We start from the raw sequence: 27,426 nt of genomic DNA, 5'->3' as shown, positions 1-27,426 counted from the left end.
ATCCATTTTTCTCCATTATTAGTATATTTATTATAGTTCTTATTTTACTTTTTCTAGTGGTTGCCCTAAAGTTTGCAATACACTTTTATAACTAATCCAATTCCAATTTCAAGGTAGTCTGAGTACCTTATAATAAGAAAATAAACCTAATTCGTTTCTTCTGTCTCTTATTATTACTGTGATTAATTTCATATATGTAAGGATTCATAATTTCATGTGTTTGCTTTTAGTATTTTGACAAATTGGTATCTATTAGAACAGTTAAGAAGAACAAAACTAATAAGTTTTATTTTACCTACACCTTTTTATTTCACAATGCTTTTCCTTGCTTTTTGTAGAACTGAGTTTCTGAACTACAGTATATTGCCTTTCTCTAAAGAACTTCTTTTGATATTTCTTGCCAGTTAATTTTTGTTGTTCAGTGACTAAGTCATGTCCTACTCTTCGTGACCCCATGAACTGCAGCAAACCAGGCTTCCCTTTTCTTCTCTATATCCTGGAGTTTCCTCAAGTTAATGTCCATTGGCTCAGTGATGCCATCCCACCACGTCATTCTGTGTCTCACCCTCCTTCTGCCCTCAATCTTTCCCAACATCAGGGTCTTTTTCAGTGAGTTAGTTCTTCATACTAGGTGGCCAAAGTACTGGATCTTCAGTTTTAGCATCAGTCCTTCCAATGAATATTCAGGACTGATATCCTTTAGGATTGACAGGTTTGATCTCCTTGCAGTCCAAGGGACTCTCAAGAGTCTTCTCTGGCACCACAGTTTGAAAACATCAATTCTTGGACTCAGCCTTCTTTATATTCCTACTCTCAAATTTGTACATGACTACTGGAAAAAGCCTAGCTTTGACTGTACGGACTTTTGTCGACAAAGTGATGTCTCTGCATTTTAATATGCTGTCTAGGTTTGTCATAGGTTTTCTTCCAGTGAGCAGGTGTCTTAATTTCATGGCTGCAGTTACTGTTAGCAGTGATTTTGGAACCTAGTAAAATAAAGTCTGTTACTTTTTCCAGTTTTTCCTTTCTATTTGCCATGAAGTGATGGGACCAGACACCATAATTTTTGTTTTTGAATGTTGAGCTTTAAGCCAGCTTTTTCACTGTACTTTTGCCCTCATCAAGAGGCTGTTTAGTTCCTCTTCTCTTTCTGCCATGAAAGTAGTATCATCTGAAGGTCTGAGGTTGTTGGTATTTCTCCTGGCAATCTTGATTCCAGCTTGTGATTCATCCTGCCCAGCATTTCACGTGATGTATTCTGCATAGAAGTTAACTAAGCAGGGTGACAATATATGCTCCTTTCCTAATTTTGAACCAGTCTGTTGTTCCATGTCATTTTCTAACTGTTGTTTCTTGTCTTGCATATAGGCTTCTCTGGAGGCAGGTAAGGTGGTCTGGTATTTGCATCTCTTTAAGAATTTTCCACAGTTTGTTGTGATCCACACAGTCAAAGGCTTTAGTATAGTCAGTGAAGCAGAATTCTTCTTTTTTTTTAATTCCCTTGTTTTTTCTTTGATCCAATGGATGTTGGCAATTTCTGGCAACTTATTCTTTCAATAATGCTTGTCTGTGAAAGTAATTATTTCTCCTTCACTTTGAAAGGTATTTCAGAGGGTACAGAATTCTAGGTTAGAGAGGTTTTTCTGGAAACACTTTAAATATTTTACTCTCTTTTTGCTTGTGTGGTTCTGAGGAGAAGACAGCTATAATTCGTATCTTCTTATCTGTGTTCTTATGTTAGATATTTTATCTTCTGGTCTCTTTCCAGAATTTTTCTTTATCTTTGATTTTCTGTAGCTCTCTTAGTTTTATTTGTAGATTATTTCAAATGACTCCTGGGTAGCAAAATCATCTTATACCTATCCCAATATTAGCATGAGTTTTTTTTTTTTTTTTTTTCTGGGGCATAGAGAGGGCATGTGGTAAAGAAATAAATGAGCAGAATCAGTAACTAAATTTCAGTTTGTAAATATGCTGTCTATTATGTTTTTAGAAGTATGTTAATGACCCAACTTAGAATAGTCAAACTCTGTTTCTCGAATGCTAACCAAGGTTTTTTAAGCTACAATAAATATTGCTATGCTAAATATCGCCTATATTTTTATTTTGTTCATATATATTTTTTCTGGGTATTTTATCAGTAATTTTCCTTGTTTTATATCTAACTCTGGCTCATCACAATTTAGTTTTTTTCAGGTTTATGGGTTTAGAGTCTGAGAGTATGGAATAGGAATTGAAAACTGAAATTTTCACAAAAGTTTTTTACTAACAGAAATATATTTAGCTTCCTAAATTTTAGAAAGCAAATGCATTTACAGGGGAAAAATAGCATGTCCTGATTACAAGTGAGTCTTAATTTCTTGCTCCAAATTGTATTTTATGTCATTTGAAATGAAAATGCAATTTTCAAATAATTGAATGTATTTATATTAATTTATAAACCAGCTAAATTTCATTTTCCAGAAGACAGGGAATATTTTGACTATTCAAATAACACCCCTCTTTAGTTTTTAAAGTACATTTTATCTGTGGTGCACAATTATAGCAAGTCTTCTTTAAAACAAGATAAATTCAGTAAATTTACTAGCTAAATTTAAAAAGTATTTTAAAATATAATTACTATATATGTTATGGATTTCAGTCTTCCACAGATATTCTACACTGCAAATAGTTTGCTACCATGATATATATAAAATATTGCTAACTATAATCCTTATATTTTGATTTTCAAAAAAACTTTGTTTTTCTTCTTTTATATGACTTTCTTTTATATACAGAATCTTATCAGCTCTTGTAAAAATTCTAGAATCTATTATCCAGCGTTCTACTTGTTTATAATATCATAACTAATGTTTATAAAATGTTACTGCAACACATCATCAAAACTAATATTATATTTTCTTACACTTTTAACTTAAAATAATGTATCTGTATTTCTAGCATTCAAAGTTCCAGGGAATAAGTATGATGTCTAAAGGTCGTTGACACAGTTAACAAATAATTTATTTGAAAAATACTTAAATATTTTTATATATACTTTTTTTTTTTACTTTTCAGCTTTTAACTTAGGTATTCATCAATCATAACCACTTATACTTTCATTATGTGTATTTTCCACCAATTTTTTAAATGGAAAAATTTCATAAAAATGGAATTTATAATTGATATAATATTTATTGTATAAAAACATGGTTTTTATAATTATCTGATTTAAAACATGATTTTTTAATTTATAATGTATGATAACTAAAAAGTTAGTATTGCAATCAATAGAAACTAGTGAAAGCTTAGTGACAGTGGTACTGATATCTTTTTATATATACATACATCTATATATATATATTTTTAATGTGTTCTTTATTATTTTTTAAAATTTTACTTTATTTTACTTTACAATACTGTATTGGTTTTGCCATACATTGACATGAATCTGCCACGGGTATACATGAGTTTGCAATCCTGAATCCCCCCCTCCCGTCTCCCTCCCCATATCATCTCTCTGGGTCATCCCAGTGCACCAGCCCCAAGCATCCTGTATCCTGTATCGAACCTAGACTGGCGATTTATTTCTTACATGATAGTATACATGTTTCAATGCCATTCTCCCAAATCATCCCACCCTCTCCCTCTCCCACAGAGTCCAAAGGTCTGTTCTATACATCTGTGTCTCTTGCTGTCTCGCATACAGGGTTATCATTACCATGTTTCTAAATTCCATATATATGTGTTAGTATACTGTACTGGTGTTTTTCTTTCTGGCTTACTTCGCTCTGTATAGTCGGCTCCAGTTTCATCCACCTTGAAACACAATTGATTTACAATAATATGTTAGTTTCAGGTCTATAGCACAGTGTTTCAAATATATTCTTTTTTTGATTCTTTTCCCCCTTATATTGATGCTGTCATTCAGTCACTAAATCGTGTCACACTTTTCATGACCCCATCAACTACAGCATGCCATGCCTCCCCATCCTTTACCATCTACCAGAGTTTGCTCAAACTCATGTCTATGAGTTGGTGATACTATCCCAACATCTTTTCCTCTGTCACCCTCTTTTCCTCTTGCTCTTAATATTCTACTGCATCAGAGTCTTTTCCACATTATGTGGCCAGAATATTGGAGCTTCAGCTTCAGCATCAGTCCTTCCAATGAATATTCAGGGCTGATTTCCTTTAGGATTGACTGGTTTGATCTCCTTGCTGTCCAAGGGACTCTCAAGAGTATTTTCCAGCACCACAGTTTGAAAGCATCAATTCTTTGGTGCTCAACCTTCTTTATGGTCCAACTCTCACATTCATACATGACTACTGGAAAAATCGTAGCTCTAGCTATGTGAACCTTGGTTGGCAAAGTGATATCTCTGCATTTTAATATGCAGTCTAGGTTTGTCACAAGTTTTCTTCCAAGGAGCAAGCTGTTTTTTAATTTCATGGCTGTAGTTCCTGTCTGAAGTAATTTTGGAGCCCATGAAAATAAAGTCTGCCACTATTCCACTATTTTCCCCTTATAGTTTAGTAGAAAACATTGAGTATAGTACTCTGTGCTGTACAGTAGGTCCTTGTTGATTATCTATTTTAGAGTAATGTTTATATGTTAATCCCAACATCCCAATTTATCCCTCCCCCACCCTTTTCCTCTTTGTTAACCATAAGTTTGTTTTCTGTATCTTTTGGTGTGTTTCTGTTTTGTAAATAAGTTCATTTGATATTGATTACTTTTTAATTACAGAGCTTCTTTGAAACTGTAACTAGATCCAGATGCTTTCTCTGTTGTATATCTATACTTAAATTTGCCTTTTAAACATATTTGACATTAATATTATATGCATTTGAACTTACTAATATTATTGTTTGAACTTTATATACACATTTGTATATATGTTTAGCAATATAATTTTAAAATGATTAAAGTCTAAAAGGAATTGAAGATGACTTCTTAAATTTTCGTATTTAAAATTAGCAGCACTTGTTACATAGGCTTTTAACTTGGTAGAGTAGGAGCTATCAATTGTAGTACCTACTGAGGTACAGTTGATATATAGCATTATGTTAGTTTCAAGTATAAAAATAATGATTTAATACTTGTATATATTGAAAAATTATCATAACAATAAGTCCAGTTAATATCTATCACCATACCATTCAAAATATTTTTTGTTTTTGGAGAAAACTTTTAGGGTATAATCTATTAACAACTTCCAAAGTAAAACAGTATTATTAACTATAATCGCCATGCTGTATATTATTCCTGTGACTTATTTATTTCATAAATGGAAATTAGTACCTTTTGAACCCTTTACTCTATTTGCCAAACTTGTACTATCCACCTATGGGAACACCAATCTTATCTGTATTTATGAGCCAGTTTTTCATTTTTACTTTTTTTTTAAGACTGCATGTATAACTAAGATCATACAGTATTTGTCTTCCTCTGACTTATTTCACTTGCCATAATAGCTTCAAGTTCCTTTCTTGTTCTCACAAATGACAAATTTCATTCATTTTTATGGCTGAATAATATTCCATTGTACCACACACACATACATCCCACATCTTCTTTATCCATTCATTCATCACAAGACACATAGGCTGTTCCCATGTCTTTGCTCTTTAAATAATGCTACAGTGAAAAAGGGGGGCGTCTAGATATTTTTTCAAGATTGTGTTTCTGTTTCTCTAGAGAAGTACCTTGAGGTAAAATTGCTAGATCATATGGTTTTTCTATGTTTAGTGTTTTTGAGGAACCTCCCTACTCTTTTCCAGATTGTAGCAGTTTACATTTCTACAAACAGTGCACAAGGATTCCCTTTTCTCCACGTCCTTGCCAACCCTGGTTATTTCCTTTGATAACAATTTTGATGGGTGTGAGGTGATACCACTTTCTGGTTTTGATTTGGATTTCCCTGGTGATTGGTGATGTTGAGCATCCTTTCATATACTTGTTAGCCAACTCTATGTCTTCTTTGGAAAAATATCTATTCAAATCTTCTACTCATTTTTTATTGGAATTATTTTTTGCTGTCGAGCTGTATGATTATGTACGTTGACTGTTAATCCCTCATCAGATATATGATTTGCAAATATCCAATAGGTTGTCTTTTCATTTTGTTGATGGTTTTCTTTGCTGTACAGAATATTTTTAATTTGATGTATTTCTCTTTTTTTATTTTTTTGCTTTTTTTGTCTTTGCTTTTGGTGTTCAGTTCATTTCAATCGCTCAGTCGTGTCTGATGCTTTACGACCCCATGGACTGCTGTGTGCCAGGCTTCCCTGTCCACCACCAAGTCCCGGAGCTTGCTCAAGCTCATTTCCATTGAGTCAGTGATGCCATCCAACCATCTTATCCTCTGTCTTTTGATGTTAGATCTGAATATTATCACCAAGATCAGTGTTAAGGAATCTGCCTCATATATTTTCTTCAAGGAGTTATATGATTTCAGGTATTACTTTTAAGGCTCTAATCCATTTTCAGTTTATTTTTCTGTATAATGTAAAATACTGCTCAAGTTTCATTCTTTGGCTTGTGTCTGTGCAGTTTTCTCATCGCTATATAGTGAAGAGACTTTTTTCTCATTGTATATTATTTTGTTCTTTGTTCTAAGCCAATTGACTATGTATGAATGGTTTTGTTTCTGCACTATCTACTCTGTTCCATTGATCTATGTGTTTGTTTTTAATGCCAGTACTATACTGTTTTCATTACTATAGCTTTGTAATACAGTTTGAATTAGGGAGTATGATGGCTTCAACTTTGTTCTTTTTTCTCAATACTTTTTGGCTATTTGGGGTCTTTTGTGGTTTCATCCAGATATTAGGATCTGTGAAAAATGCCATTGGAATTTTGATAAGGTTGTTATTGCAACAATCTGCTGGACATGAATTTGAGCAAGCTCCAGGAGTTGGTGATAGACAGGAAAGCCTGGCATGCTGCAGTCCATGGGGTCCCAAAGAGCCGGACTCGACTGATCGACTGAACTGAACTGATACTGAACTGTAGATAACACTGAGTATCTACATGGATATTTCAACATTATTAATTCTTGCACTCCATGATCACAGAATATCTTTCTTGTCTTCTTCAATTTCTGTCATTAATGTGTTTACTTTTTAGTGGATAGGGTTTTTACTTCCTCAGTAATATTTACTCCTATGTGTTTTATTCTTTTGAGACAATTATAAATGCAATTGATTCTGTTTCTGGTAAGTTACTATTAATGTACAAAAATGCATCAGATTTTTATGTATTGAGTCTGTATCCTATAATGTTACTGATACTTTAACAAACTTTAACAGTTTGTGGTGTGTGTGTATGTTAAATCCTCATGATTTTCTATATGTAACATGTTGTCATTTGCAGATGGTGACAGTTTTCCTTCTTTTTTTTTTTTTTTCAATTTTAGTACCTTTTACCTCTTATTCTTGCCTCAGTGTTCTGATTAAGACTTCCAAAAGTATGATGAGTAAAAGTGCTAAGAGTGGGCATCCTTGTGTTGTTTCTATTCTTGAGGTAAAAGCTTTCAGCTTTTCAGCATTGAGTATGATGTTAGCTGTGAGCTTGTAGCTTATGGCCTTTATTATGTTGAAGTATGTTCTGTCTATACCAAGTTTGAGAGTTTTTATCATAAACTGATGTTGAATTTTGTCAAATGCGTTTTCTGCATCTATTGAGATGATCATATAATTTGTATTGTTCAGTTTGTTAATGTGGTATATCACATGGACTGATTCGTGGATGTTGAACCATCCTTGCTTCTCTGGAATAAATCTCACCTAATATGGTATATAATCCTTTTAAAGTTTTGTTCAGTTCTGTTTGATAATTTTTTGTTGAGTGTTTATATATATATATATGTTTGTAAGGGATATTGATGTATATTACATTTTTCTGTAATATCTTGTTTTATTTAAGGTGGTACAGTCATGCTGGCCTCATAAAATGAGTTTCAGAACATTCCATTATCTTCTATACTTTGGAAGAATTTGAGAAGAATTTATATTAATTCTTCATTGAATGTTTAAGGATTCACCTCAATCATTTTACTTTTATTCTACATTTGTCTTTATGTAAAAAGTGGCTTTCCTGTGAACAACAGCATATAGTTGAACTACTTTCTGATCCACTCTAAGTTTGATCCACTCTGTCTTTTTTTGATGCTTACACTGTTGAAATTTAAAGTGATTAATTACATAGTTGGATTAATATCTATATTTGTTAATCTATCTATTTGTTGTTTTTGGTACACAAATAGCCTTCTTCTTTTCTGCCTTTTATGATTTTCAATAGAACATTGTATATGATTCTGTTTTCTATCTTTTCTTAGCATATCCATTTTACTTAAAAAAATTATTTTAAACCATTTCCCTAGAGATATCAAAAATTCCAATTCAGTCTCAATTAACACTATACTACTTCATCTATGGCATAAATATTTTATAAATATATACCTAATTCCTCTGTCATTTCCTTGTATCCTTACTATTATTCATTTATACATAAACATAGTTACTGATACAAAAATGTGCAGTTGACTTTTGAACAACATGATTATGAACTGTTGGGTCCGTTTCTATGCTTTTTTTTTTTTTTTCCAGTAAATGTTCAGCTCAGTTCAGTCGCTCAGTCATGTCCAACTCTTTGCGACCTTGTAAATCGCAGCATGCCAGGCCTCCCTGTCCATCACCATCTCCTGGAGTTCACTCAAACTCACGTCCATCCAGTCAGTGATGCCATCCAGCCATCTCATCCTATGTTGTCCCCTTTCCTCCTGCCCCCAATCCCTCCCAGCATCAGTCTTTTCCAATGAGTCCAATCTTCGCATGAGGTGGCCAAAGTACTGGAATTTTCAGCTTTAGCATCATTCCTTCCAAAAGAACACCCAGGGCTGATCTCCTTTAGAATGGACTGGTTGGATCTCCTTGCAGTCCAAGGGACTCTCAAGAGTCTTCTCCAACACGACAGTTCAAAAGATTCAATTCTTCAGTGCTCAGCTTTCTTCACAGTCCAACTCTCACATCCATACGTAACCACTAGAAAAACCATAGCCTTGACTAGATGGACCTTTGTTGGCAAAGTAATGTCTCTGCTTTTCTATATTTACACAATCTGTGGTTGATTGAAACTGGACATGGAACAACAGAGTGGTTCCAAATAGGAAAAGGAGTATGTCAAGGTGGTATATTGTCACCCTGCTTATTTAACTTATATACAGAGTACATCATGAGAAACACTGGGCTGGAGGAAGTACCAGCTGGAATCAGGATTGCCAGGAGAAATATCAATAACCTCAGATATACAGATACCACCCTTATGGCAGAAAGTGAAGAAGAAGAACTAAAGAGCCTCTTGATGAAAGTGTAAGAGGAGAGTGAAAAAGTTGGCTTAAAACTCAACATTCAGAAAACTAAGATCATGGCATCCAGTCCCATCACTTCATGGCAAATAGATGGGGAAACGGTGGAAACAGTGGCTAACTTTATTTTTCTGGGCTCCAAACTCACTGCAGATGGTGATTGCAGCCATGAAATTAAAAGCCACTTACTCCTTGGAAGGAAAGTTATGACCAACCTAGACAGCATATTCAAAAGAAGAGACATTACTTTGCCAACAAAAGTCCATCTAGTCAAGGCTGTGGTTTTTCCAGTGGTCAGGTATGGATATGAGTGTTGGACTATAAAGAAAGCTGAGTGCTGAAGAATTGATGGTTTTGAACTGTGGTGTTGGAGAAGACTCTTGAGAGTCCCTTGGACTGCGAGGAGATCCAACCAGTCCATTCTAAAGGAGATCAGTCCTGGGTGTTCATTGGAAGGACTGATGTTGAAGCTGAAACTCCAATACTTTGGCCACCTGATATGAAGAGCTGACTCATTTGAAAAGACCTTGATGCTTGGAAAGATTGAGGGCAAGAGGAGAAGCAGACGACAGAGGATGAGATGGTTGGATGGCATCACCGACTCAATGGACATGGGTTTGAGTGGACTCCAGGAATTGGTGATGGACAGGGTTCCTGGTGTGCTGCAATTCATGAGGTCGTAAAAGTCGGACATGACTGAGTGACTGAACTGAACGGAACTGAAGCCAAAGATGCAGATCCTCAGATAGTTGTGTGGAGGGCTGATTTTGTGACTTGAGCATTCATGGATTTTGTTATCTGCGGTGGATTTTGGAACCAATTTTCTGTGGCTACTGAGAGACAAATGACTTTTAACTGTGTGAGTGTTTTCACCCCTGCCTCCAGCCGCGTTGTAGAAGCATCAGCTGTACATAGGTATGAGTATATAATCAAATACATTTTTACTATTAATATTTGAATGAACTTTTATCTGTTATATATACTAAAAATAAGAAAAATAAGAGAGTCTTATTTTACCTTCAGTTGTTCCTGCCCCAGAGTTCTTACTTTTTTTTACATAGATCTGAGCTTCTGAACTGTACTATTTTCTTTCTCTCTAAAGAACAAATCTTTTAAGGCAGGTCTGCTGACAGGAATTTTCTTGTTTTTGTCTGTAATTCTTTTTTCTCATTTACTTTTTTAGAATAATTTCACAAGGTATAGATTTCTTCCTCTCAACACTTCAGTCCACTATCCTCTTGTTAGCCTGGTTTCTTAGGGAAAGTTAGATAAAATTCTTATTTTTTCCTTTCTATGAACAAAGGGTTTTCTTCCTATGGCATCTTTCACATTTCTTTCTGTATCCTTCATGAAATTTAAAAATGGTATGTCTATTTATATATATATATATATATATATATATATATTTTAATCTCTTTCTTGCTTGGTGTTTTCTGCTTCCTTGTCATTGGGTTGTATCTAACATTAATTTACATAAACTCACCAGTATTATTTCTTCAGTATATTTTTATGTTCCTTTCTCCTTTAGCACTTTCTTCTCATTCTGGTATTTCATGTATGCGTATTGAATGCTTTCTGTAATTATCCCACAGTTTTGGGTTATTCTGGTCTGCTTTTCTCAGTCTTAGTTTTGTTTACTTTTCAGTTTTTGATGTTTCTATTGACATATTTTCAAGCTCAGAGATTCTCTTGTCAGCCACTCAGCCATATCCCATCTACTAAACGAGCCCTTAAAAGGCATCTATCAATTCTGTGATAGTATTTTGTATCTCTAGCATCTCTGTATTATTTCTATCTCTCTGCCTTATACTATCCATCTGTTCTTGTTTATGATCTTCTTTTTGTTCATTCAGTTGATTAGCATATAAATCTTCTGTTTTAAATTTCTAGTCTGGTATTTTCAACATCTTTGCCAAGGCTGATTCTAGTTCTTATGCTTACTCTGTGTTTTTGTCTTTTAGTATAGTATATCTTGCAATTTTTTTGTTGAAAGACAGACATGATGTACTTGTGAAAGGAACTCGTAAAATAATGCTGTTGTGTAGTGACGAGGTGTGGGTAGAAAGAAGTATTCTACAGTTATATCATTAAGTCTTAGTCTTTCAGTGAGCCTGTGCCATTGAGTTGTGGATTTCACATGTATTTCTTAGTTTTCCTACCTCTTAGGTGGGCAAGAGGGTAAGAGTGGTCTAGAGTTGAATATTCCCCTTCCTCTAAATGAATGCTAGAGGGGGATGGAATTGAGTATTTTTCTTCTTCCATGAGACTTTAATAAAATCTCAATCATGTAAGGTCCATTCAACAGTTTTCTTTGAGGACAGGCCTTATTAAGAGCAGAATGCTCTGGTGTATTTGAGAATTATTTATTTTCTCCCCCGTTTTGAAAGCATAAATGGATTTTTCTCCAGTGTTCACTTTGAGGATGTGTGAGAGCTCCTAGGTATTAATCTCACAAAAGCAAGTAGGGTTCCCATCATTGACTCCTGGAGTTTTTAATCTCCTATCAATACAGTTCAGTCATTCAGTCATGTCTGACTCTTTGCAATCCCATGAACCACAGCATGCTAGGCCTCCCTGTCCATCACCAACTTCTTGAGTCCACCCAAACCCATGTCCATTGAGTCGGTGATGCCATCCAACCATCTCATCCTCTGTTATCCCCTTCTCCTTCTGCCCTCAATCTTTCCAAGCATCAGGGTCTTTTCAAATGAGTCAGCTCTTCATATCAGGTGGCCAAAGTATTGGAGTTTCAGCTTCAACATCAGTCCTTCCAATGAACACCCAGGACTGATCTCCTTTAGGATGGACTGGTTGGATCTCCTTGCAGTCCAAGGGACTCTCAAGAGTCTTCTCCAATACCACAGTTCAAAACCATCAATTCTTTGCTGCTCAGCTTTCTTTATAGTCCAACACTCACATCCATACATGACCACTGGAAAAACCATAGCCTGGACTAGACGGACCTCTGTTGGCAAAGTAATGTCTCTGCTTTTGAATATGCTGTCTAGGTTGGTCATAACTTTCCTTCCAAGGAGTAAGTGTCTTTTAATTTCATGGCTGCAATCACCATCTGCAGTGATTTTGGAGCCCAGAAAAATAAAGTCAGTTACTGTTTCCCCATCTATTTGCCATGAAGTGATGGGAGCGGATGCCATGATCTTCGTTTTCTGAATGTTGAGTTTTAAGCCAACTTTTTCACTCTCCTCTTACACTTTCATCAAGAGGCTCTTTAGTTCTTCTTCATTTTCTGCCATAAGGGTGATGTCATCTGCATATCTGAGGTTATTGATATTTCTCCTGACAATCTTGATTCCAGCTTGTGCTTCCTCCAGGCCAGCATTTCACATGATGTACTCTGCATTTAAGTTAAATAGGGTGACAATATACCGCCTTGACATACTCCTTTTTCTATTTGGAACTAGTGTGTTGTTCCATGTCCAAGGGAACATTTCATGCAAAGATGGGCTCAGTAAAGGACAGAAATGGCATAGACCTAACAGAAGCAGAAGATACTAAGAAGAGGTGGCAAGAATACATAGAAGAACTGTACAAAAAATATCTTCATGACCCAGATAATCATGATATGTGATCACTCACACTTACCTAGGACCAGACAACCTGGAATGTGAAGTCAAGTCGGCCTTAGGAATCATGACTACAAACAAAGCAGTGGAGATGATGGAATTCCAGTTGAGCTATTTCAGATCCTAAAAGATGATGCTGTGAAAGTGCTGAACTCAGTATGTCAACAAATTTGGAAAACTCAGCAGTGGCCACAGGACTGGAAAAGGTCAGTAGTCACTCCAATCCCCAAAAAAGGCAATATCAAAGAATGCTCATACTACCTCACAGTTGCACTCATCTCACATGCTGGTAAAGTAATGCTCAAAATTCTCCAAGCCAGCCTTCAGCAATTCTTGAACCATGAACTTCCAGATTTCAAGCTGGTTTTAGAAAAGACAGAGGAACCAAAGATCAAATTGCCAACATCTGCTGGATCATCGAAAAGGCAAGCGAGTTCCAGAAAAACAGCCGTTTGTGCTTTATTGACTATGCCAAAGCCTTTGACTGTGTGGATCATAATAAACTGTGGAAAATTCTGAAGGAGATGGGAATACCAGACCACCTGACCTACCTCTTAAGAAACCTGTATGCAGGTCAGGAAGCAACAGTTTGAATTGGACATGGAACAACAGTCTGGTTCCAAATAGTAAAAGGAGTACATCGAGGCTGTGTAATGTCAATACAGAGCATGTCGTAACTTGTCAGTTATAGGTTTTCCTATTGGGAGATACTGTTTTCTTGAGAGACCTTTGCGGGTGAATTTCCACTCCCACAGGTTCTGAATCTCTATATCTGCCTACCTGTCTCTGATTTTGGGGGTATTGATTTTCCCTGTGACCTCCCTTCTTTGATGAATCTAAGAAGACTTGTTGATTTTTCAGTTAATTGTCCTGCTTTTACTTGCTAAGATGGGGTGACACCTTCCAAGCTCCTTACATGGAGGACTGAAAACCAGAAGTGCCCTCACTTACTTTTTGAATAGACATTCTATCTTGAATTGTTAATTCAACTAGATATTTGCTTTATAAGTAATATTCATCTTATAGTGCTTGCTATGTGCCAGACATTGTTCGAAAGCCTTTATGCAGACTCGTTTAGTCTTCATAACAATCATTTCCATCAAATACTGTTACTATCCACATTTTATAGATAAGGAAATTGAGGCACATAGTTTTGATACATATGAAACAGAAGATACTTAACTTGCCCAAGGTCACCAAGGTCAGAACAACTTTTACTTTTGTCTTTATTTAACTCCCTTAAAGCTGGTTCAAACCATCAAAATAACTTCCTCTGAGCAATAGAATGTCAAAGAGTTAAAGCTGTGCAAGTTCGACATAAACATTTAGAAGGCCTGACATATTCTATGTTTATACTTTTTGGAGCCCTGATTCAACCATATAAAAACCTTGCTTCCTTATTATCAGAGACAGATGAATATACATGTGAGAAGATGACATCATGAGTACTGCTATAGTTAGAGAAGCCTTGGTATAGTATGGTGAGAGAGACCCATACATCCCAGCATCCTAGCAAAACCTACCTTCCTGCTGTCCTTGCCAGTGTTTCACATATGTAAATTAGCCACCTTGGAGTTATTTGAATGAGTCCCACAAGATTGACTCTCAGGTCAACATCACTTGGAAAAGAACTGCCATTTTACTAAGTCAACCCACAGATCTAAGAAAGAATAAATGTTGATTTTTTTTAAACACAGTAGGTTTTGGGTGCTTTATTACACAGTGGAAATATATGAAAAAAATGTGCACTTTAAAAAAAGACATTGGATATTGGTTGTAGAGAATTCAAACTGAGGGATTTCAAAGAATTAACGTTTTAATCTAAATCAGCTAAACGCATTAGGAATCTTTACTTTCAGGTTTATTGTGATATAATTGATATATAACATTGTACAAGTTTAATATATACAATATGATAATTTGATACACATGTACATATACTTCATGGGAAATAGATGGGAAACAGTGGAAACAGTGTCAGACTTTATTTTGGGGGGCTCCAAAATCACTGCAGATGGTGACTGCAGCCAAGAAATTAAAAGACTCTTACTCCTTGGAAGAAAAGTTATGACCATCCTGGATAGCATATTCAAAAGCAGAGATATTACTTGGCCAACTAAGGTCCATCTAGTCCAGGCTATGGTTTTTCCACTAGTCATGTATGGATGTGAGAGCTGGACTGTGAAGAAGACTGAGTGCCAAAGAATTGATGTGGTTGAACTGTGCTGTTGGAGAAGACTCTTGAGAGTCCCTTGGACTGCAAGGAGATCCAACCAGTCCATTCTGAAGGAGATCAGCCCTGGGATTTCTTCGGAAGGAATGATGCTAAAGCTGAAGCTCCAGTACTTTGGCCACCTCATGCGAACAGTTGACTCATTGGAAAAGACTTTGATGATGGGAGGGATTGGGGGAAGGAGGAGAAGGGGACGACAGAGGATGAGATGGCTGGATGGCATCACTGACTCAATGGACGTGAGTCTGAGTGAACTCTAGGAGTTGGTGATGGACAGGGAGGCCTGGCGTGCTGCGATTCGTGGGGTTGCAAAGAGTCGGACACGACTGAGCAACTGAGCTGAACTGAACTGATACATTGCAAAATGATTACCATGGTAAGGTTCGTTAACACACCTATCATGTCATTACCTGTTTTTCTGTTTGTTTGCTTGTTTATTGGGTACGAGGACATTTAGGACCTACTCTCTAAGTGACTAAGTATATAGTATAGTTTTTTTTAACTATAGTCATGGTGTTGTAGGCTTCCCAGGTGGTACTGTTGGTAAAGAATCTGCTTACTATTGCAGGAGGCATAAGAGACAGCAGTTTGATCCTTAGGTCAGGAAGATCCCCTAGAGGAGGGCCTGACAACCCACTCAAGTATTCTTGCCTGGAGAATCCTTGTGGACACAGGAGCCTGGAGGGGGACAGTCTACAGGGTCACAAAGAGTCAGACACGACTGAAGCAACCTAACACGCCCTTGTGGTGTTCTACATTGTATCCCCCAAACTTGTTCATTTTATAACTGGAGTTTTGTTCCCTTTGTCTTAACATCTTCCCATTTCTCGCACCCCATTTTGGCCACAGCTGGCAACCACCAATTTAATTTCTATTTGAATAAAGTTTAACTGTTTTAGATTCTACATTAAGCAAGATAATATAGTATTTGTCTTTCTCTGTTGACTTATTTCACTTAATATAAAGTCCTCAAGTTTCATTTATATTGTAGAAAATGGATAAGGAGGGGTTAGGGATAAATTGGGAGATTTAGACTGACATAAACACACTACTGCATATAAAATAGATAACTAAGAACCTGCACGGGGAGCTCTACTCAATACTCTGCAATGGCTTATATGGGAAAAGAATCTTAAAAAAATGGGTGGTTATGTGTATTTGTATAACTGATGCAGTTTTCTGTATGCCGATAATACAACATTGTAAATCAGCTATACTCCAATAAAAATTTAAGAAAAACTCAAAAATGCTTTGGGATGGAAGATTCTTAAGATTAAGATTTCTAAGATTCTTACTCTTAGAAAATATTATTTTCAGACACATTTATTTGAGAAAAACTCAAAATTTCTCATTTTTCTTAGATGTTTCATGGAACAATCATAGAAGAGCTAACCAATCACAGAGAATGGAGTCACTATAATGAAAATATAATAGAAGATCAAAAAGATTTTGTTTTTGTGAAGTTCAGTGGCCTTCATTTAAAATCTATGGAAAATCTTCAATCTTGTATCTCTCTTAGAGTATGCATCTTCTCAAACAATTTTATTACAGATATTCGTCCACTTCAGAGTTGCATGAAATTAATCAAACTTGATCTCCATGGAAATCAGGTAAGCAATAGTCATTTCACTTGTTTGCATATAAATGAAGCTGATATCTAATAAGTTCGTAGGTTATCTATACACAGTATTTCTCCCAGGTAGTCTTTTTGTGTGAAATATAAATAATTCGGAACTAAATAAAAAAAAATAAACACAAATATAAGCAAACACTTAAATTAACCATTTAATAAACATTTTAAATATAATCAAACATTTGTAATTTAAAATATGTAAACCCAACAGTGTGTGATTTGGTTTATTTTGCTTCTTAAATCCATAGTCTTAAGACTACTTCTTGACTGCTTAATTTTTTTTAATGATATGTACTAGACATACAGCATTATATTAATTTCAAGTATACAACATAATGATTCAGCATTTGTTTATATTGCAAAATGATCACAATAAGTCAAGTTAGCATCCTTCCCTAAAAAATTAAAATTTTTCCCTCATGATGAGAACTTTTATTATTATTATCTATTTTCTTAACAACTTACAAATATATAATCCTATAGTATTAACTATACTCACCCTGCTGAATATTATTGAATATATCCCCAGGACTCATTTATCTTATAACTGAAAATTTGTATCTTTTTAGCACCTTCACATTTCCCCCACCACCTCTGCCTCTGAATCACTGATAGTTCTCTGTAAGAGGTTTTTTTTTTTTTTTTTTTTTTTTTCAGATTCCAACAGAGTGAGATCACATGGTACTTGTTTTTCTCTCTTATTTCATTTAGTGTAATACCCTGAAAGTACACCATGTTGTTTCAAATGGCGTGATTTCATTCTTTTTTTATGAGTCAGTAATATTACACTGGATGTGTATATCACATTTTCTTTACTTACTCTTCCATAGACAGCAGGAGACAGACATTTTGGTTGCTTTCATGTCTTGGCTATTATAAATAATACTGCAGTGAACATGGGAGTGTATGTGTCTATTTGAGCTAGTATTTTCACTTCCTTGTAATACATTTCCAGAAATAGAATTGCTGGGTCATATGGAAGCTTTACTTTGAATTTTTTGAGGAACCCCTCCTGTTTACCTAGTGACTACACCAATTTACAATCCTCCAAACATTGCACAGGTTCCCTGTTCTCCACATCCTTGCCAACACTTTATTTTTTGTCTTTTTGATAATAGCTATTCTCACAGGCATGAGAATGGTCCCGTGGTTTCAATATGCATTTCCCTGATGATTGGTGATGCTGAGTAACTTTTGATGTACCTGCTGGCCACCGGTATGTCTTATTTGGAAAAAACATTGTCTTAGATCCTCTGCCTATTTTTTAGTTGGATTTTTTTTCCTATTGTTGTATGAGTTCTTTATGGTTTTTTGATGTTAGCCTCATCTCAGATGTGATTTGCAAATATTTTCGCCCATTCAATAGGTTCCCTTTTCTTTTTATTGATGGTTTCCTTTATGTGCAGAAGCTTTTTAGTTTGACATCATTTCACTGTGTTCAGTTTTGAGTTTTTTGCCTTTACTTTTGGTGTCAAATTGAAAAAACTATCGCCAAGACCCATACCAAGGTGCTTACCACCAGTGTTTTCTTCTAGGAATTTTATGGTTTCAGATTGTGCCTTCAAGTCTTTAATCAATGTTGAGTTTACTTTTCTGTACAGCATAAGATAGTGGTCAAATTTCATTCTTTCACATGTGTATGTCCCGTTTTTCCAACAAAATTTATTGAAGAAAATGCTCTTTTCTTAGTGTATGCTCTTGACTCCATTTTTGTAAATAAATTGATCTTTACTGTAAGTTAGTTTTGTAAATCAGTGTGTGGGTTTATTCATGGGCTGTGTTTCTGTTTCATTGACCTTTTTTAAAAAAATGCCAGTACCATTCTGTTTCTTTCTTTCTTTCTTTCTTTTTTTATTGTAGCTTTATATTATGCTTTGAATTCACGAAGTGTGACAGCGCCAGCTTCATTCTTTCTCAAAGTGTTTGACTATTTGAGTGTTTTGTAGTTTTGTACAAATATTAGGATTATTTGTTCTATATATGTTAAAAATGCCACTGGAATTTTGGCATGGCTTTTGTTGAATCTCTAGGTTGCTTTGGGTAGTATAAATGTTATAACAGCATTAATTCTTACAGCCCACAAGGACAGAATATCTTTCAGTTTACTTGTATTCTTCAATTACTTTTCAATATGTTTTATAATTTTCACTGTATATGCATATCTTTCACCTCATTGGTTAAATTTATTTCTAAATATTTTTACTATTTTGATGTAATTATGAATGAGATTATTTTATTAATTTCCCCTTCCAATATTCAATAGCTCAGGCATAGAAAGACTGCATAATTTTGTGTATTGATTTTGTATTCTGAAATGTTAATTGATTTTGTTTATTCTGACAGTTATTTTCTGGAGTATTTAGGGTTTTCTGTATACAGGCATACTGTATTTTAGTAGGTATCACTTTATTGCACTTCACAAGTATTACATTTTTTACAAATTGAAGATTTGTGGCAATCCTACATTATCAGATGATGATTAACAAATTCTAGCAATAAAGTATTGGAGTAGGCAATGGCAACCCACTCCAGTACTCACGCCTGGAAAATCCCATGTTCGGAGGAGCCTGGTAGGCTGCAGTCCATGGGGTCTCTAAGTTGGACATGACTGAGCGACTTCACTTTCACTTTTCACTTGCATGCATTGGAGAAGGAAATGGCAACCCACTCCAGTGTTCTTGCCTGGTGAATCCCAGGGATGGCGGAGCGCGGTGGGCTGCCGTCTCTGGGGTCACACAGAGTCGGACACGATTGAAGTGACTTAGCAGCAGCAGCAGCAATACAGTATATTTTACATCAGATGTATACTTTGATTTTTTTCTAGACATAATGCTGTTTCACACTTAATAAACTGTAATATAGTGTGAACAATTTTAATATGTACTGGGAAACCCCCAAAAAACTCCTTCTTTATTGCAATATTTGCTATATTGCAGTAATCTGAAACCAAATGCACAAAATCTCTGAGGTGTGAATGTAGGTCATTTAATTTGCAAAAAGTGACAGTTTTACTTTTTCCTTTCCAATTTAGATGCCTTTGTTCCTTCTTCTTGCCTAATTACTTTGGCTAGGACTTCTAGCTCCCAGTGCCATGTTGAATGAAAATACAAAACTGGGCATCCTTGTCTTATTCTTGCTGTTAGAGGGAAAGATTTTATCTTTTTACCATTGAGAATGATGTTAGCTGTAAGCTTGTCATACATGGCCTTTATTATGTGGAGGTACATTCCTTCTATACTCTTTGTTGAGAGTTTTAACTATAAATGGATGTTGAATTTTGGCAAATACCTTTCTTGTATCTATTGAGATGACTATATGATTTTTATCCTTCATTTTTGGAGTATCACATTGATTGATTTGACCCCTTACATTTTTCATGTAAGGGAAATATTTTAGAAAAGATTAAAAAGTCTACTTATTACAAAGGAATTTTTATTGAATGGATTATATGTTTGTTTGTTTAATTACACTAGTAATTACAGGTACCTAATGTATTTTAGTTTACCCCAGTCATCCTTTGGATAATTAGAAATTCCATTTTTGTTTACTAATGAGAAATTTGCTATTTGCATTGAATATTGAATTATAGAAGATATTTAATGTTTTTCCTTTTTTTCCATATAATTCAGGGATTATTGGTATTTGTATTTAAAGTATTACTATTATTGCTTCAGATAAAGAGTCTACCAGGTACCAAATTTTGGAGTGGATTGAAGAATCTAAAACTTCTCTATCTACATGACAATGGGTTTGCAAAGTTAAAGAACGTATGTATGTTATCTGCCTGTCCGAGCCTCATTGCCCTCACTATGTTTGATTGTCCAGTAAGCCTTAAAAAAGGATATAGACATGTTCTTGTCAACAGTATATGGACTCTCAAAGCATTGGATCATCATGTGATTTCTGATGAAGAAATAATTCAAAACTGGCATCTTCCTGAAAGATTCAAGACATGTAACCACCGACTTCTCTTTAATTTCTGCTCTGCTTTGAAAAAGGTAGTTGGCTTCATTTGAGTTTCATATTAAATAAAGTAAAACCTTAACTTCTAATATCTATTACCTAAGTTATATAAATCAGTATTTTTATCACTTACATGAAATATCAGAAACTAGTAAATATATTATCATACTAATGTCTTAACAAAATTTATAAAAGCTTATGTGCCTACTGCTAAAAATTACTGATCATGTGATTATCAAATTGTGGAGAAACAAGTATTTAACATTTTGAGGGGTCTCCATTATGTTTAATAGCTTTAAGAACGTATAGCTTATATGCTATAAAATTTACCCATTTTGCGTTTATGAGTCCATAATTTTGGTAAATTTGCATTAATATATAACTGTATAACTGTCTTCACAATCCAGTGTTAGAAATTTCCACCATTCCCAAAATTCTCCTCCTTCCCATTTGCAATTAACCCCCACTGTTACCTTGGTCTTATGTAATCATTTGTCTATTTCTGTCTCTGTAAATTTGTTTCTCTAAACATTTTATTTATTTTTAATTCAAAAAACATTTATTAAACATCTTTCTACAGCACGCGAGACAGTATAAGGAAATACATACACAAAGATGAATGTAGAATAAAATATTTCCTTACTGGCAGCTGATAGACCACATGGGATGAAAAATAATCACTAAGAAAATATAATAGGGCCCAATTATTGGGCCTGTTATTGAGGATGCTAGAAAGTTTTTGTTTATACAAATTATATACATAGATATTAATGTATTAAAAATTAAAAGAATTTTCAAATATATACTTAAGTCATTTGAAATAACAAACCCATTTTATATCAACATAAACACATTTTATGAAAAAAATATACTTTCCAAAATAAAAATAATTAAAAGAATGACATTATTTTACATTTTTGTACATCTCTTCAATATCTGTCTTAATAAAACAGATATTTTCTCATATCTACTTCTGCATTCAAACTGTTGTGATATGTTGTTTTGACTGAAGTAAATAAAGAAAATATGGCCTCATACAGATATGTAAGTAGAAAAAGAAGGCCCTCATGGGTTCTTGAAGGGTCTTGGGGCCTCCCAAGGATTCTAAAATCACATTATGAGATTTACTGAATTATAAGAAAAAAACATTCTATCAAATTATGTCAATTATAATTCTAAAATGAAAGTAGTTAGATTGAGCATCCCCTGTCTGTATTAAAATACTAAATGAGAATTAATCTAACAACTTAATTCTTACACTCAGTAACCTAAATGCCGAAGGATTCTATATCTAGAATCCACAGGATTTTCTTTTCTTTTTCTTTTCTTTTTTAAGTAAAAGATCATCATATAGTACAGTTGTTTTTAAACATGGCTGCTCATTAGAAACACATCTGGAGCCTTTGAGAAAAATATCAATACCTGGGCATTTGTATTTTTCAAAAAATTCCATGATAATTCTGATATGCATCTGGATTTTAAAAAATGATTACAGGATTTGTATTAAATGGTAGAGTTAGTGATATAGAATTCTATTATTTTCTGTTTATCAATCATGATACAATGGTATTAAGCAAATAATAGTTATATAAAAACAATAATAAATTATATTTATCAGTTTTCTTAATCAGTTCAGTTCAGTTGCTCAGTCGTGTCCGACTCTTTGCGACCCTATAAATTGCAGCACTCCAGGCCTCCCTGTCCATCACCATCTCCCGGAGTTCACTCAGACTCACATCCATCGAGTCCGTGATGCCATCCAGCCATCTCATCCTCGATTGTCCCCTTCTCCTGCCCCAATCCCTCCCAGCATCAGAGTCTTTTCCAATGAGTCAGTTCTTCTCATGAGGTGGCCAGAGTACTGGAGCTTCAGCTTTAGCATCATTCCTTCCAAAGAAATCCCAGGGTTGATCTCCTTCAGAATGGACTGGTTGGATCTCCTTGCAGTCCAAGGGACTCTCAAGAGTCCTCTCCAATACCACAGTTCAAAAGCATCAATTCTTCAGTGCTCAGCCTTCTTCACAGTCCACAGTCCACAGTCAAGCCATAATGGAAACATGATTAACCTAACAATATAAAATAATTGAATACAATTTGGGGGGGTCTATTGGAGTGATTAGTAAGTGGAAATGCATACGTACACATGTTTTCATCTGCCCAGCCAGTCTATGTCTTTGGGTTGATGCATTTAATCCACTTACATTTAAAGGTGGTTATCAATATATATGATCCTATTACCATTTTCTAAATTGTTTTGGGTTTATTGTTAAGTCTTTTCCTTATCTTGTATTTCTTGTTTAGAGAAGTTCTTTTAGCTTTTGTTGTAAAGCTGGTTTGGTGGTGCTGAATCTCTTAACTTTTGCCTGTTTGGAAAGCTTTTGATTTCTCCATCAAATCTGAGCAAGAGTCTTGCTGGGTAGCATATTCTTAGTTGTAGGTTCTTTCTTTTCATCACTTTAAATGTCCTGACCTTCTCCTCTGACTTGTAGAGTTTCTGTTGATAAATCAACTGAAAACATTATGGAAGTTCCTTGTATGTTACTTGTCATTTTCCCCTTGTTTCTTTTGACATTTTGTCTTTATCTTCAATTTTCATCATTTTGATTACTATGTCTCAGTGTGTTCCTCCTTGGGTTTATCCTGCATGGGACTCTCTGCACTTCCTGGACTTGGTTGACTATTTCCTTTCCCATTTTTTAGGAAAGTTTTCAGCTATACTTCTTTAAATATTTTCTCAAGTCCTTTCTCTCTTCTCCTTCTAGGACCCCTATAATGCAAATGTTGGTGCATTTAATGTTGTCCCAGAGATTGCCAAAGAATTGATGCTTTCAAACTGTGGTGCTGAAGAAGACTCTTGAGAGTCCCTTGGATCTCAAGGAGCTCAAACCAGTCAATCCTAAAGGAAATCAACCCTGAATACTCATTGGAAGGACTGATGCTGAAGTTCCAATACTTTGGCCACTTGATGCAAAGAGCAAGCTCTTTGGAAAAGACTTTGATTCTGGGAAAGATTGAGGACAGGAGGAGAAGGGGATGACAGAGGATGAGGGGTTGGGTGGCATCGCTGACTCAATGGACATGACATTGAGCAACTCTGGGAGATATGGAGGACAGGGAAGCCTGGTGTGCTGTAGTCCATGGAGTTGCAGTCAGACACAGCTGAGTGACAGAACAATAAATCAGTTATAAGGGAAAACAGGAAAATTCACAATTATGTACAGATTAAGAAACTTAACAACAACCAATGTATTGAAAAAAATCTTAAATGAAAACAAAATGACAACTAATAGGATATAGTAAAAGCTGTTTAGAGGTCATTTTATAGTGATAGATGCCTACATTAAAAAAAAGAACTCAAATGAACAATATAACTTTATACCCCAAGGAACTAGAAGAAAAGAACAAATTAAACCAAATTTTGTGAGAAGAAGGAAATAAAGACCAGAAATAAATGGAATAGACATTAAAAAGACTACAGAAAAGATAAATGAAACCAAGAGATTTATTTTTTGAAAAGATAAACAAAATAGATAAACTCTGTTATACTTGAGAGAGAAGATTCAAGGAAGTAAGGTTAGGAAGAAAGAGGAAACATCACAGTTGATACCATACAAATACAGAAGATTATGAGAGACTGCTATAAGCAATTGTATGCCAACAGACAACATAGAAATGGATACATTCCTGGAAACATACAACTTACTAAGACTAAATCATGAAGAAAAAAAAAAACACAAAAAATCTAAGGCACTAATTAGCAGGGAGATTGAATCAGTAATCAAAAGTCTCCTAACATAGAAAAGTTTAGAACCAGATGGCTTCACTGGTAAATTCTATCAAACATTGAAGGAAAAACTAATATCAATTTTCTCATACTTTTCAAAAGAAATAGAATCTAAAGGAACACTTAACTGAAACCAAAACTATATGAGGACACTAGAAGAAAAATACAGATCAATATCCATGATGAATATGGATATAAAACCCTCAACAAAATGTTAGCAAACTGAGTTCACTAATATATTGAAAAAATCATACATCATGATGAGGTGGGATTTATCCCTGGGATAAAAATATCCCTAGTGAATATAAACACAAAATTCTTTAACAAAACCTTAGCAAGTGTAATTTAGCATATGTAAGAAGAATTATATACCATGAGGAAGTAGAACTTGTTTCAGGGATTCACAGCTGATTCAATATTTGAAAATGAATTAATATAATCTCCCATATCAGAAGACTCAAGAATGTTTTCTTCCTAAGACTGGGAACAAAACAGATGGCTGTTCTTATTCCTCTTGTCAGCATGTTGCTGGTAAGTCTAGGTGGTGCAAAAAAGTGAGACAAGGAAATTTAAAAAAAATACCGATGAGAATAGAAGAAATAAACTATTTGCAGATGAAATGATCACCTATGTGGAAAATGCCACAGAATCTACCAAAAAATTTCTTAAAACTAAAAAGTGAGCTTAACAGGGCTACAGGGTGCTAAGTAAACAAAAATCAATCCTATTTCTGTGTACTAACAGTGAGTACATGGTCAACAAAATTAAATACATATTGTCATTTATAATCACTCAAAAATGAAATACTTAGATGTAAATCTAACAAAATATGAACAATTGAACTTGATGGAAAAAATATAGCTTTTTCAATAAATTTTACTTGGAACAGTTGGACATACATACACAGAGACACACACACACAAGAAATGAACTTCCTTAAGTTTTACAACTCAAAAAAATTAACTCAAATTGGTTCTTGGAGTTAAATGTAGAACTGAAAACTAAAAAACAAAACAAAAAAACTTTTAGAAAAAATAAAATTGAAGGAAATCTTTAGGATCTAGGCTGAGGCAAAGACAGATCTGATACTAAAAGCACAATCTTTAAAAGAAAAAATGGTGAAGTGAACTTCATCAATTTTTAAAAATACTCTGTAAAAGACCCTATGAAGTGAATGGAAAGATAAGCTCAGAGTCAGGGAAAGCATTTGGAAGTGAAATTTTTACAATGACAATAGGGGTGGTCCTAAGATGGCAGAGGAAAAGGACGGAGAGACCACTTTCTCCCCCACAAATTGATTGAAAGAACATTTGAACGATGAGCAAATTCCACAAAACAACTTCTGAATGCTGGCAGGGGACATCAGGCACCCATAAAAGCAGTCCATTGTCTTCGAAAGGAGATGGAGAAGTCTTGAGACTACTGTAAGAATAACACTGAAATCCAGGGGCAGGAGGCTTAAGTTCAAAACCTGAGAACACCAGAGAACTCTTGACTCCAGGGAACATTAATCAATAAGAGCTCATCCAAAAGCCTCCATACCTACACTGAAACCAAGCACCACCCAAGAGCCAACAAGTTCCAGAGCAAGCTATACCATGCAAATTCTCCAGCAACACAGGAACATAGCCCTGAGCTTCAATATACAGGCTGCCCAAAGTTACACCAAACCGACTGACATCTCAAAACTCACTTCATTGTACTCCAGAGAGAAGATATCCAGCTCCACCCACCAGAGCACCGACACAAGCTTCCTTAACCAGGAAACCTTGACAAGCCACCTGACCAACCTCACCCACAGTGAGAAACCTCCACTATAAAGAGAAAGCAAAACTGCCAGAATATGGAAAGGCCACCCCGAACACAGCAATCTAAACAAGATGAAAAGGCAGAGAATTACTCAGCAGGTAAAGGAACAGGATAAATGCCCACCAAACCAAACAAAAGAGGAAGAGATAGGGAATCTACCTGAAAAATAATTCAGAACAATGATAGTGAAAATGATCCAAAATCTTGAAAACAAAATGGAGTTAAACAGCCTGGAGACAAGGATTGAGAAGATGCAAGAAATGTTTAACAAGGACCTAGAAGGAATAAAAAAGTCAATATATAATGAATAATGCAATAAATGAGATCAAAGACACTCTGGAGGGAACCAACAGTAGAATAATGGAGGCAGAAGATAGGATAAATGAGGCAGAAGATAGAATGGTAGAAATAAATGAAGCAGAGAAGGAAAAAAAAATTAAAAGAAATGAGGACAACCTCAGGGACCTCTGGGACAATGTTAAATGCCCCAAAATTCAAATCATAGGAGTCGCAGAAGAAGGAGACAGAAAGACCATGAGAAAATCCTTGAGGAGATAATAGTTGAAAACTTCCCTAAAATGGGGAAGGAAATAGTCACCCAAGTCCAAGAAACCCAGAGAGTCCCAAACAAGATAAACCCAAAGCGAAACACCTCAAGACACATAGTAATCAAATTAACAAAGATCAAACACAAAGAACAAACATTAAAAGCAGCAAGGGAAAAACAACAAATAACACACAATGGGATTCCCATAAGGATAACAGCTGATCTTTCAATAGAAACTCTTCAGGCCAGGAGGAAATGGCAGGACATACTTAAAGTGATGAAAGAGAAAAACCTACAGCCCAGATTACCCAGCAAGGATCTCATTCAGATATGAAGGAAAAATCAAAAGTTTTACAGATAAGCAAAAGCTGAGAGAATTCAGCACCACCAAACCAGCTCTCCAACAAATGCTAAAATATCTTCTCTAGACAGGAAACACAGAAAGGGTGTATAAACTCAAACCCAAAACAACAAATTAAATGGCAACGGGATCATACTTATCAATAATTACCTTAAATGTAAA

At 35.0% G+C, this 27,426-nt stretch overlaps 1 protein-coding gene across 3 annotated transcripts in view; it reads left to right on the top strand.

Moving 5' to 3' along the window:
• The window catches only part of LRRIQ3 (leucine rich repeats and IQ motif containing 3), a 196,866-nt gene that overhangs the window by 10,261 nt on the left and 159,179 nt on the right, over positions 1 to 27,426 (top strand). Inside the window, exons 2-3 of one of the 3 annotated variants that reach the window (XM_042249812.2) lie at positions 16,719 to 16,777; positions 20,475 to 20,798. In XM_042249812.2, the coding sequence (XP_042105746.1) occupies positions 16,742 to 16,777; positions 20,475 to 20,798 (360 nt within the window). In that variant the 5' untranslated portion in view covers positions 16,719 to 16,741. Of the gene's footprint in view, positions 1 to 16,528; positions 16,778 to 17,457; positions 20,799 to 27,426 lie in introns of all 3 variants that reach the window. The other 2 variants (XM_060400306.1, XM_004002083.6) reach the window with 2 other exon arrangements.

The sequence above is a fragment of the Ovis aries genome, chromosome 1 (assembly GCF_016772045.2).
Source record: "Ovis aries strain OAR_USU_Benz2616 breed Rambouillet chromosome 1, ARS-UI_Ramb_v3.0, whole genome shotgun sequence".
In the NCBI taxonomy this organism is placed as follows: domain Eukaryota; kingdom Metazoa; phylum Chordata; class Mammalia; order Artiodactyla; family Bovidae; genus Ovis; species Ovis aries.
Note: the sequence above shows the minus strand (reverse complement) of the source record. Positions and strands in the feature narration are given on the sequence as shown.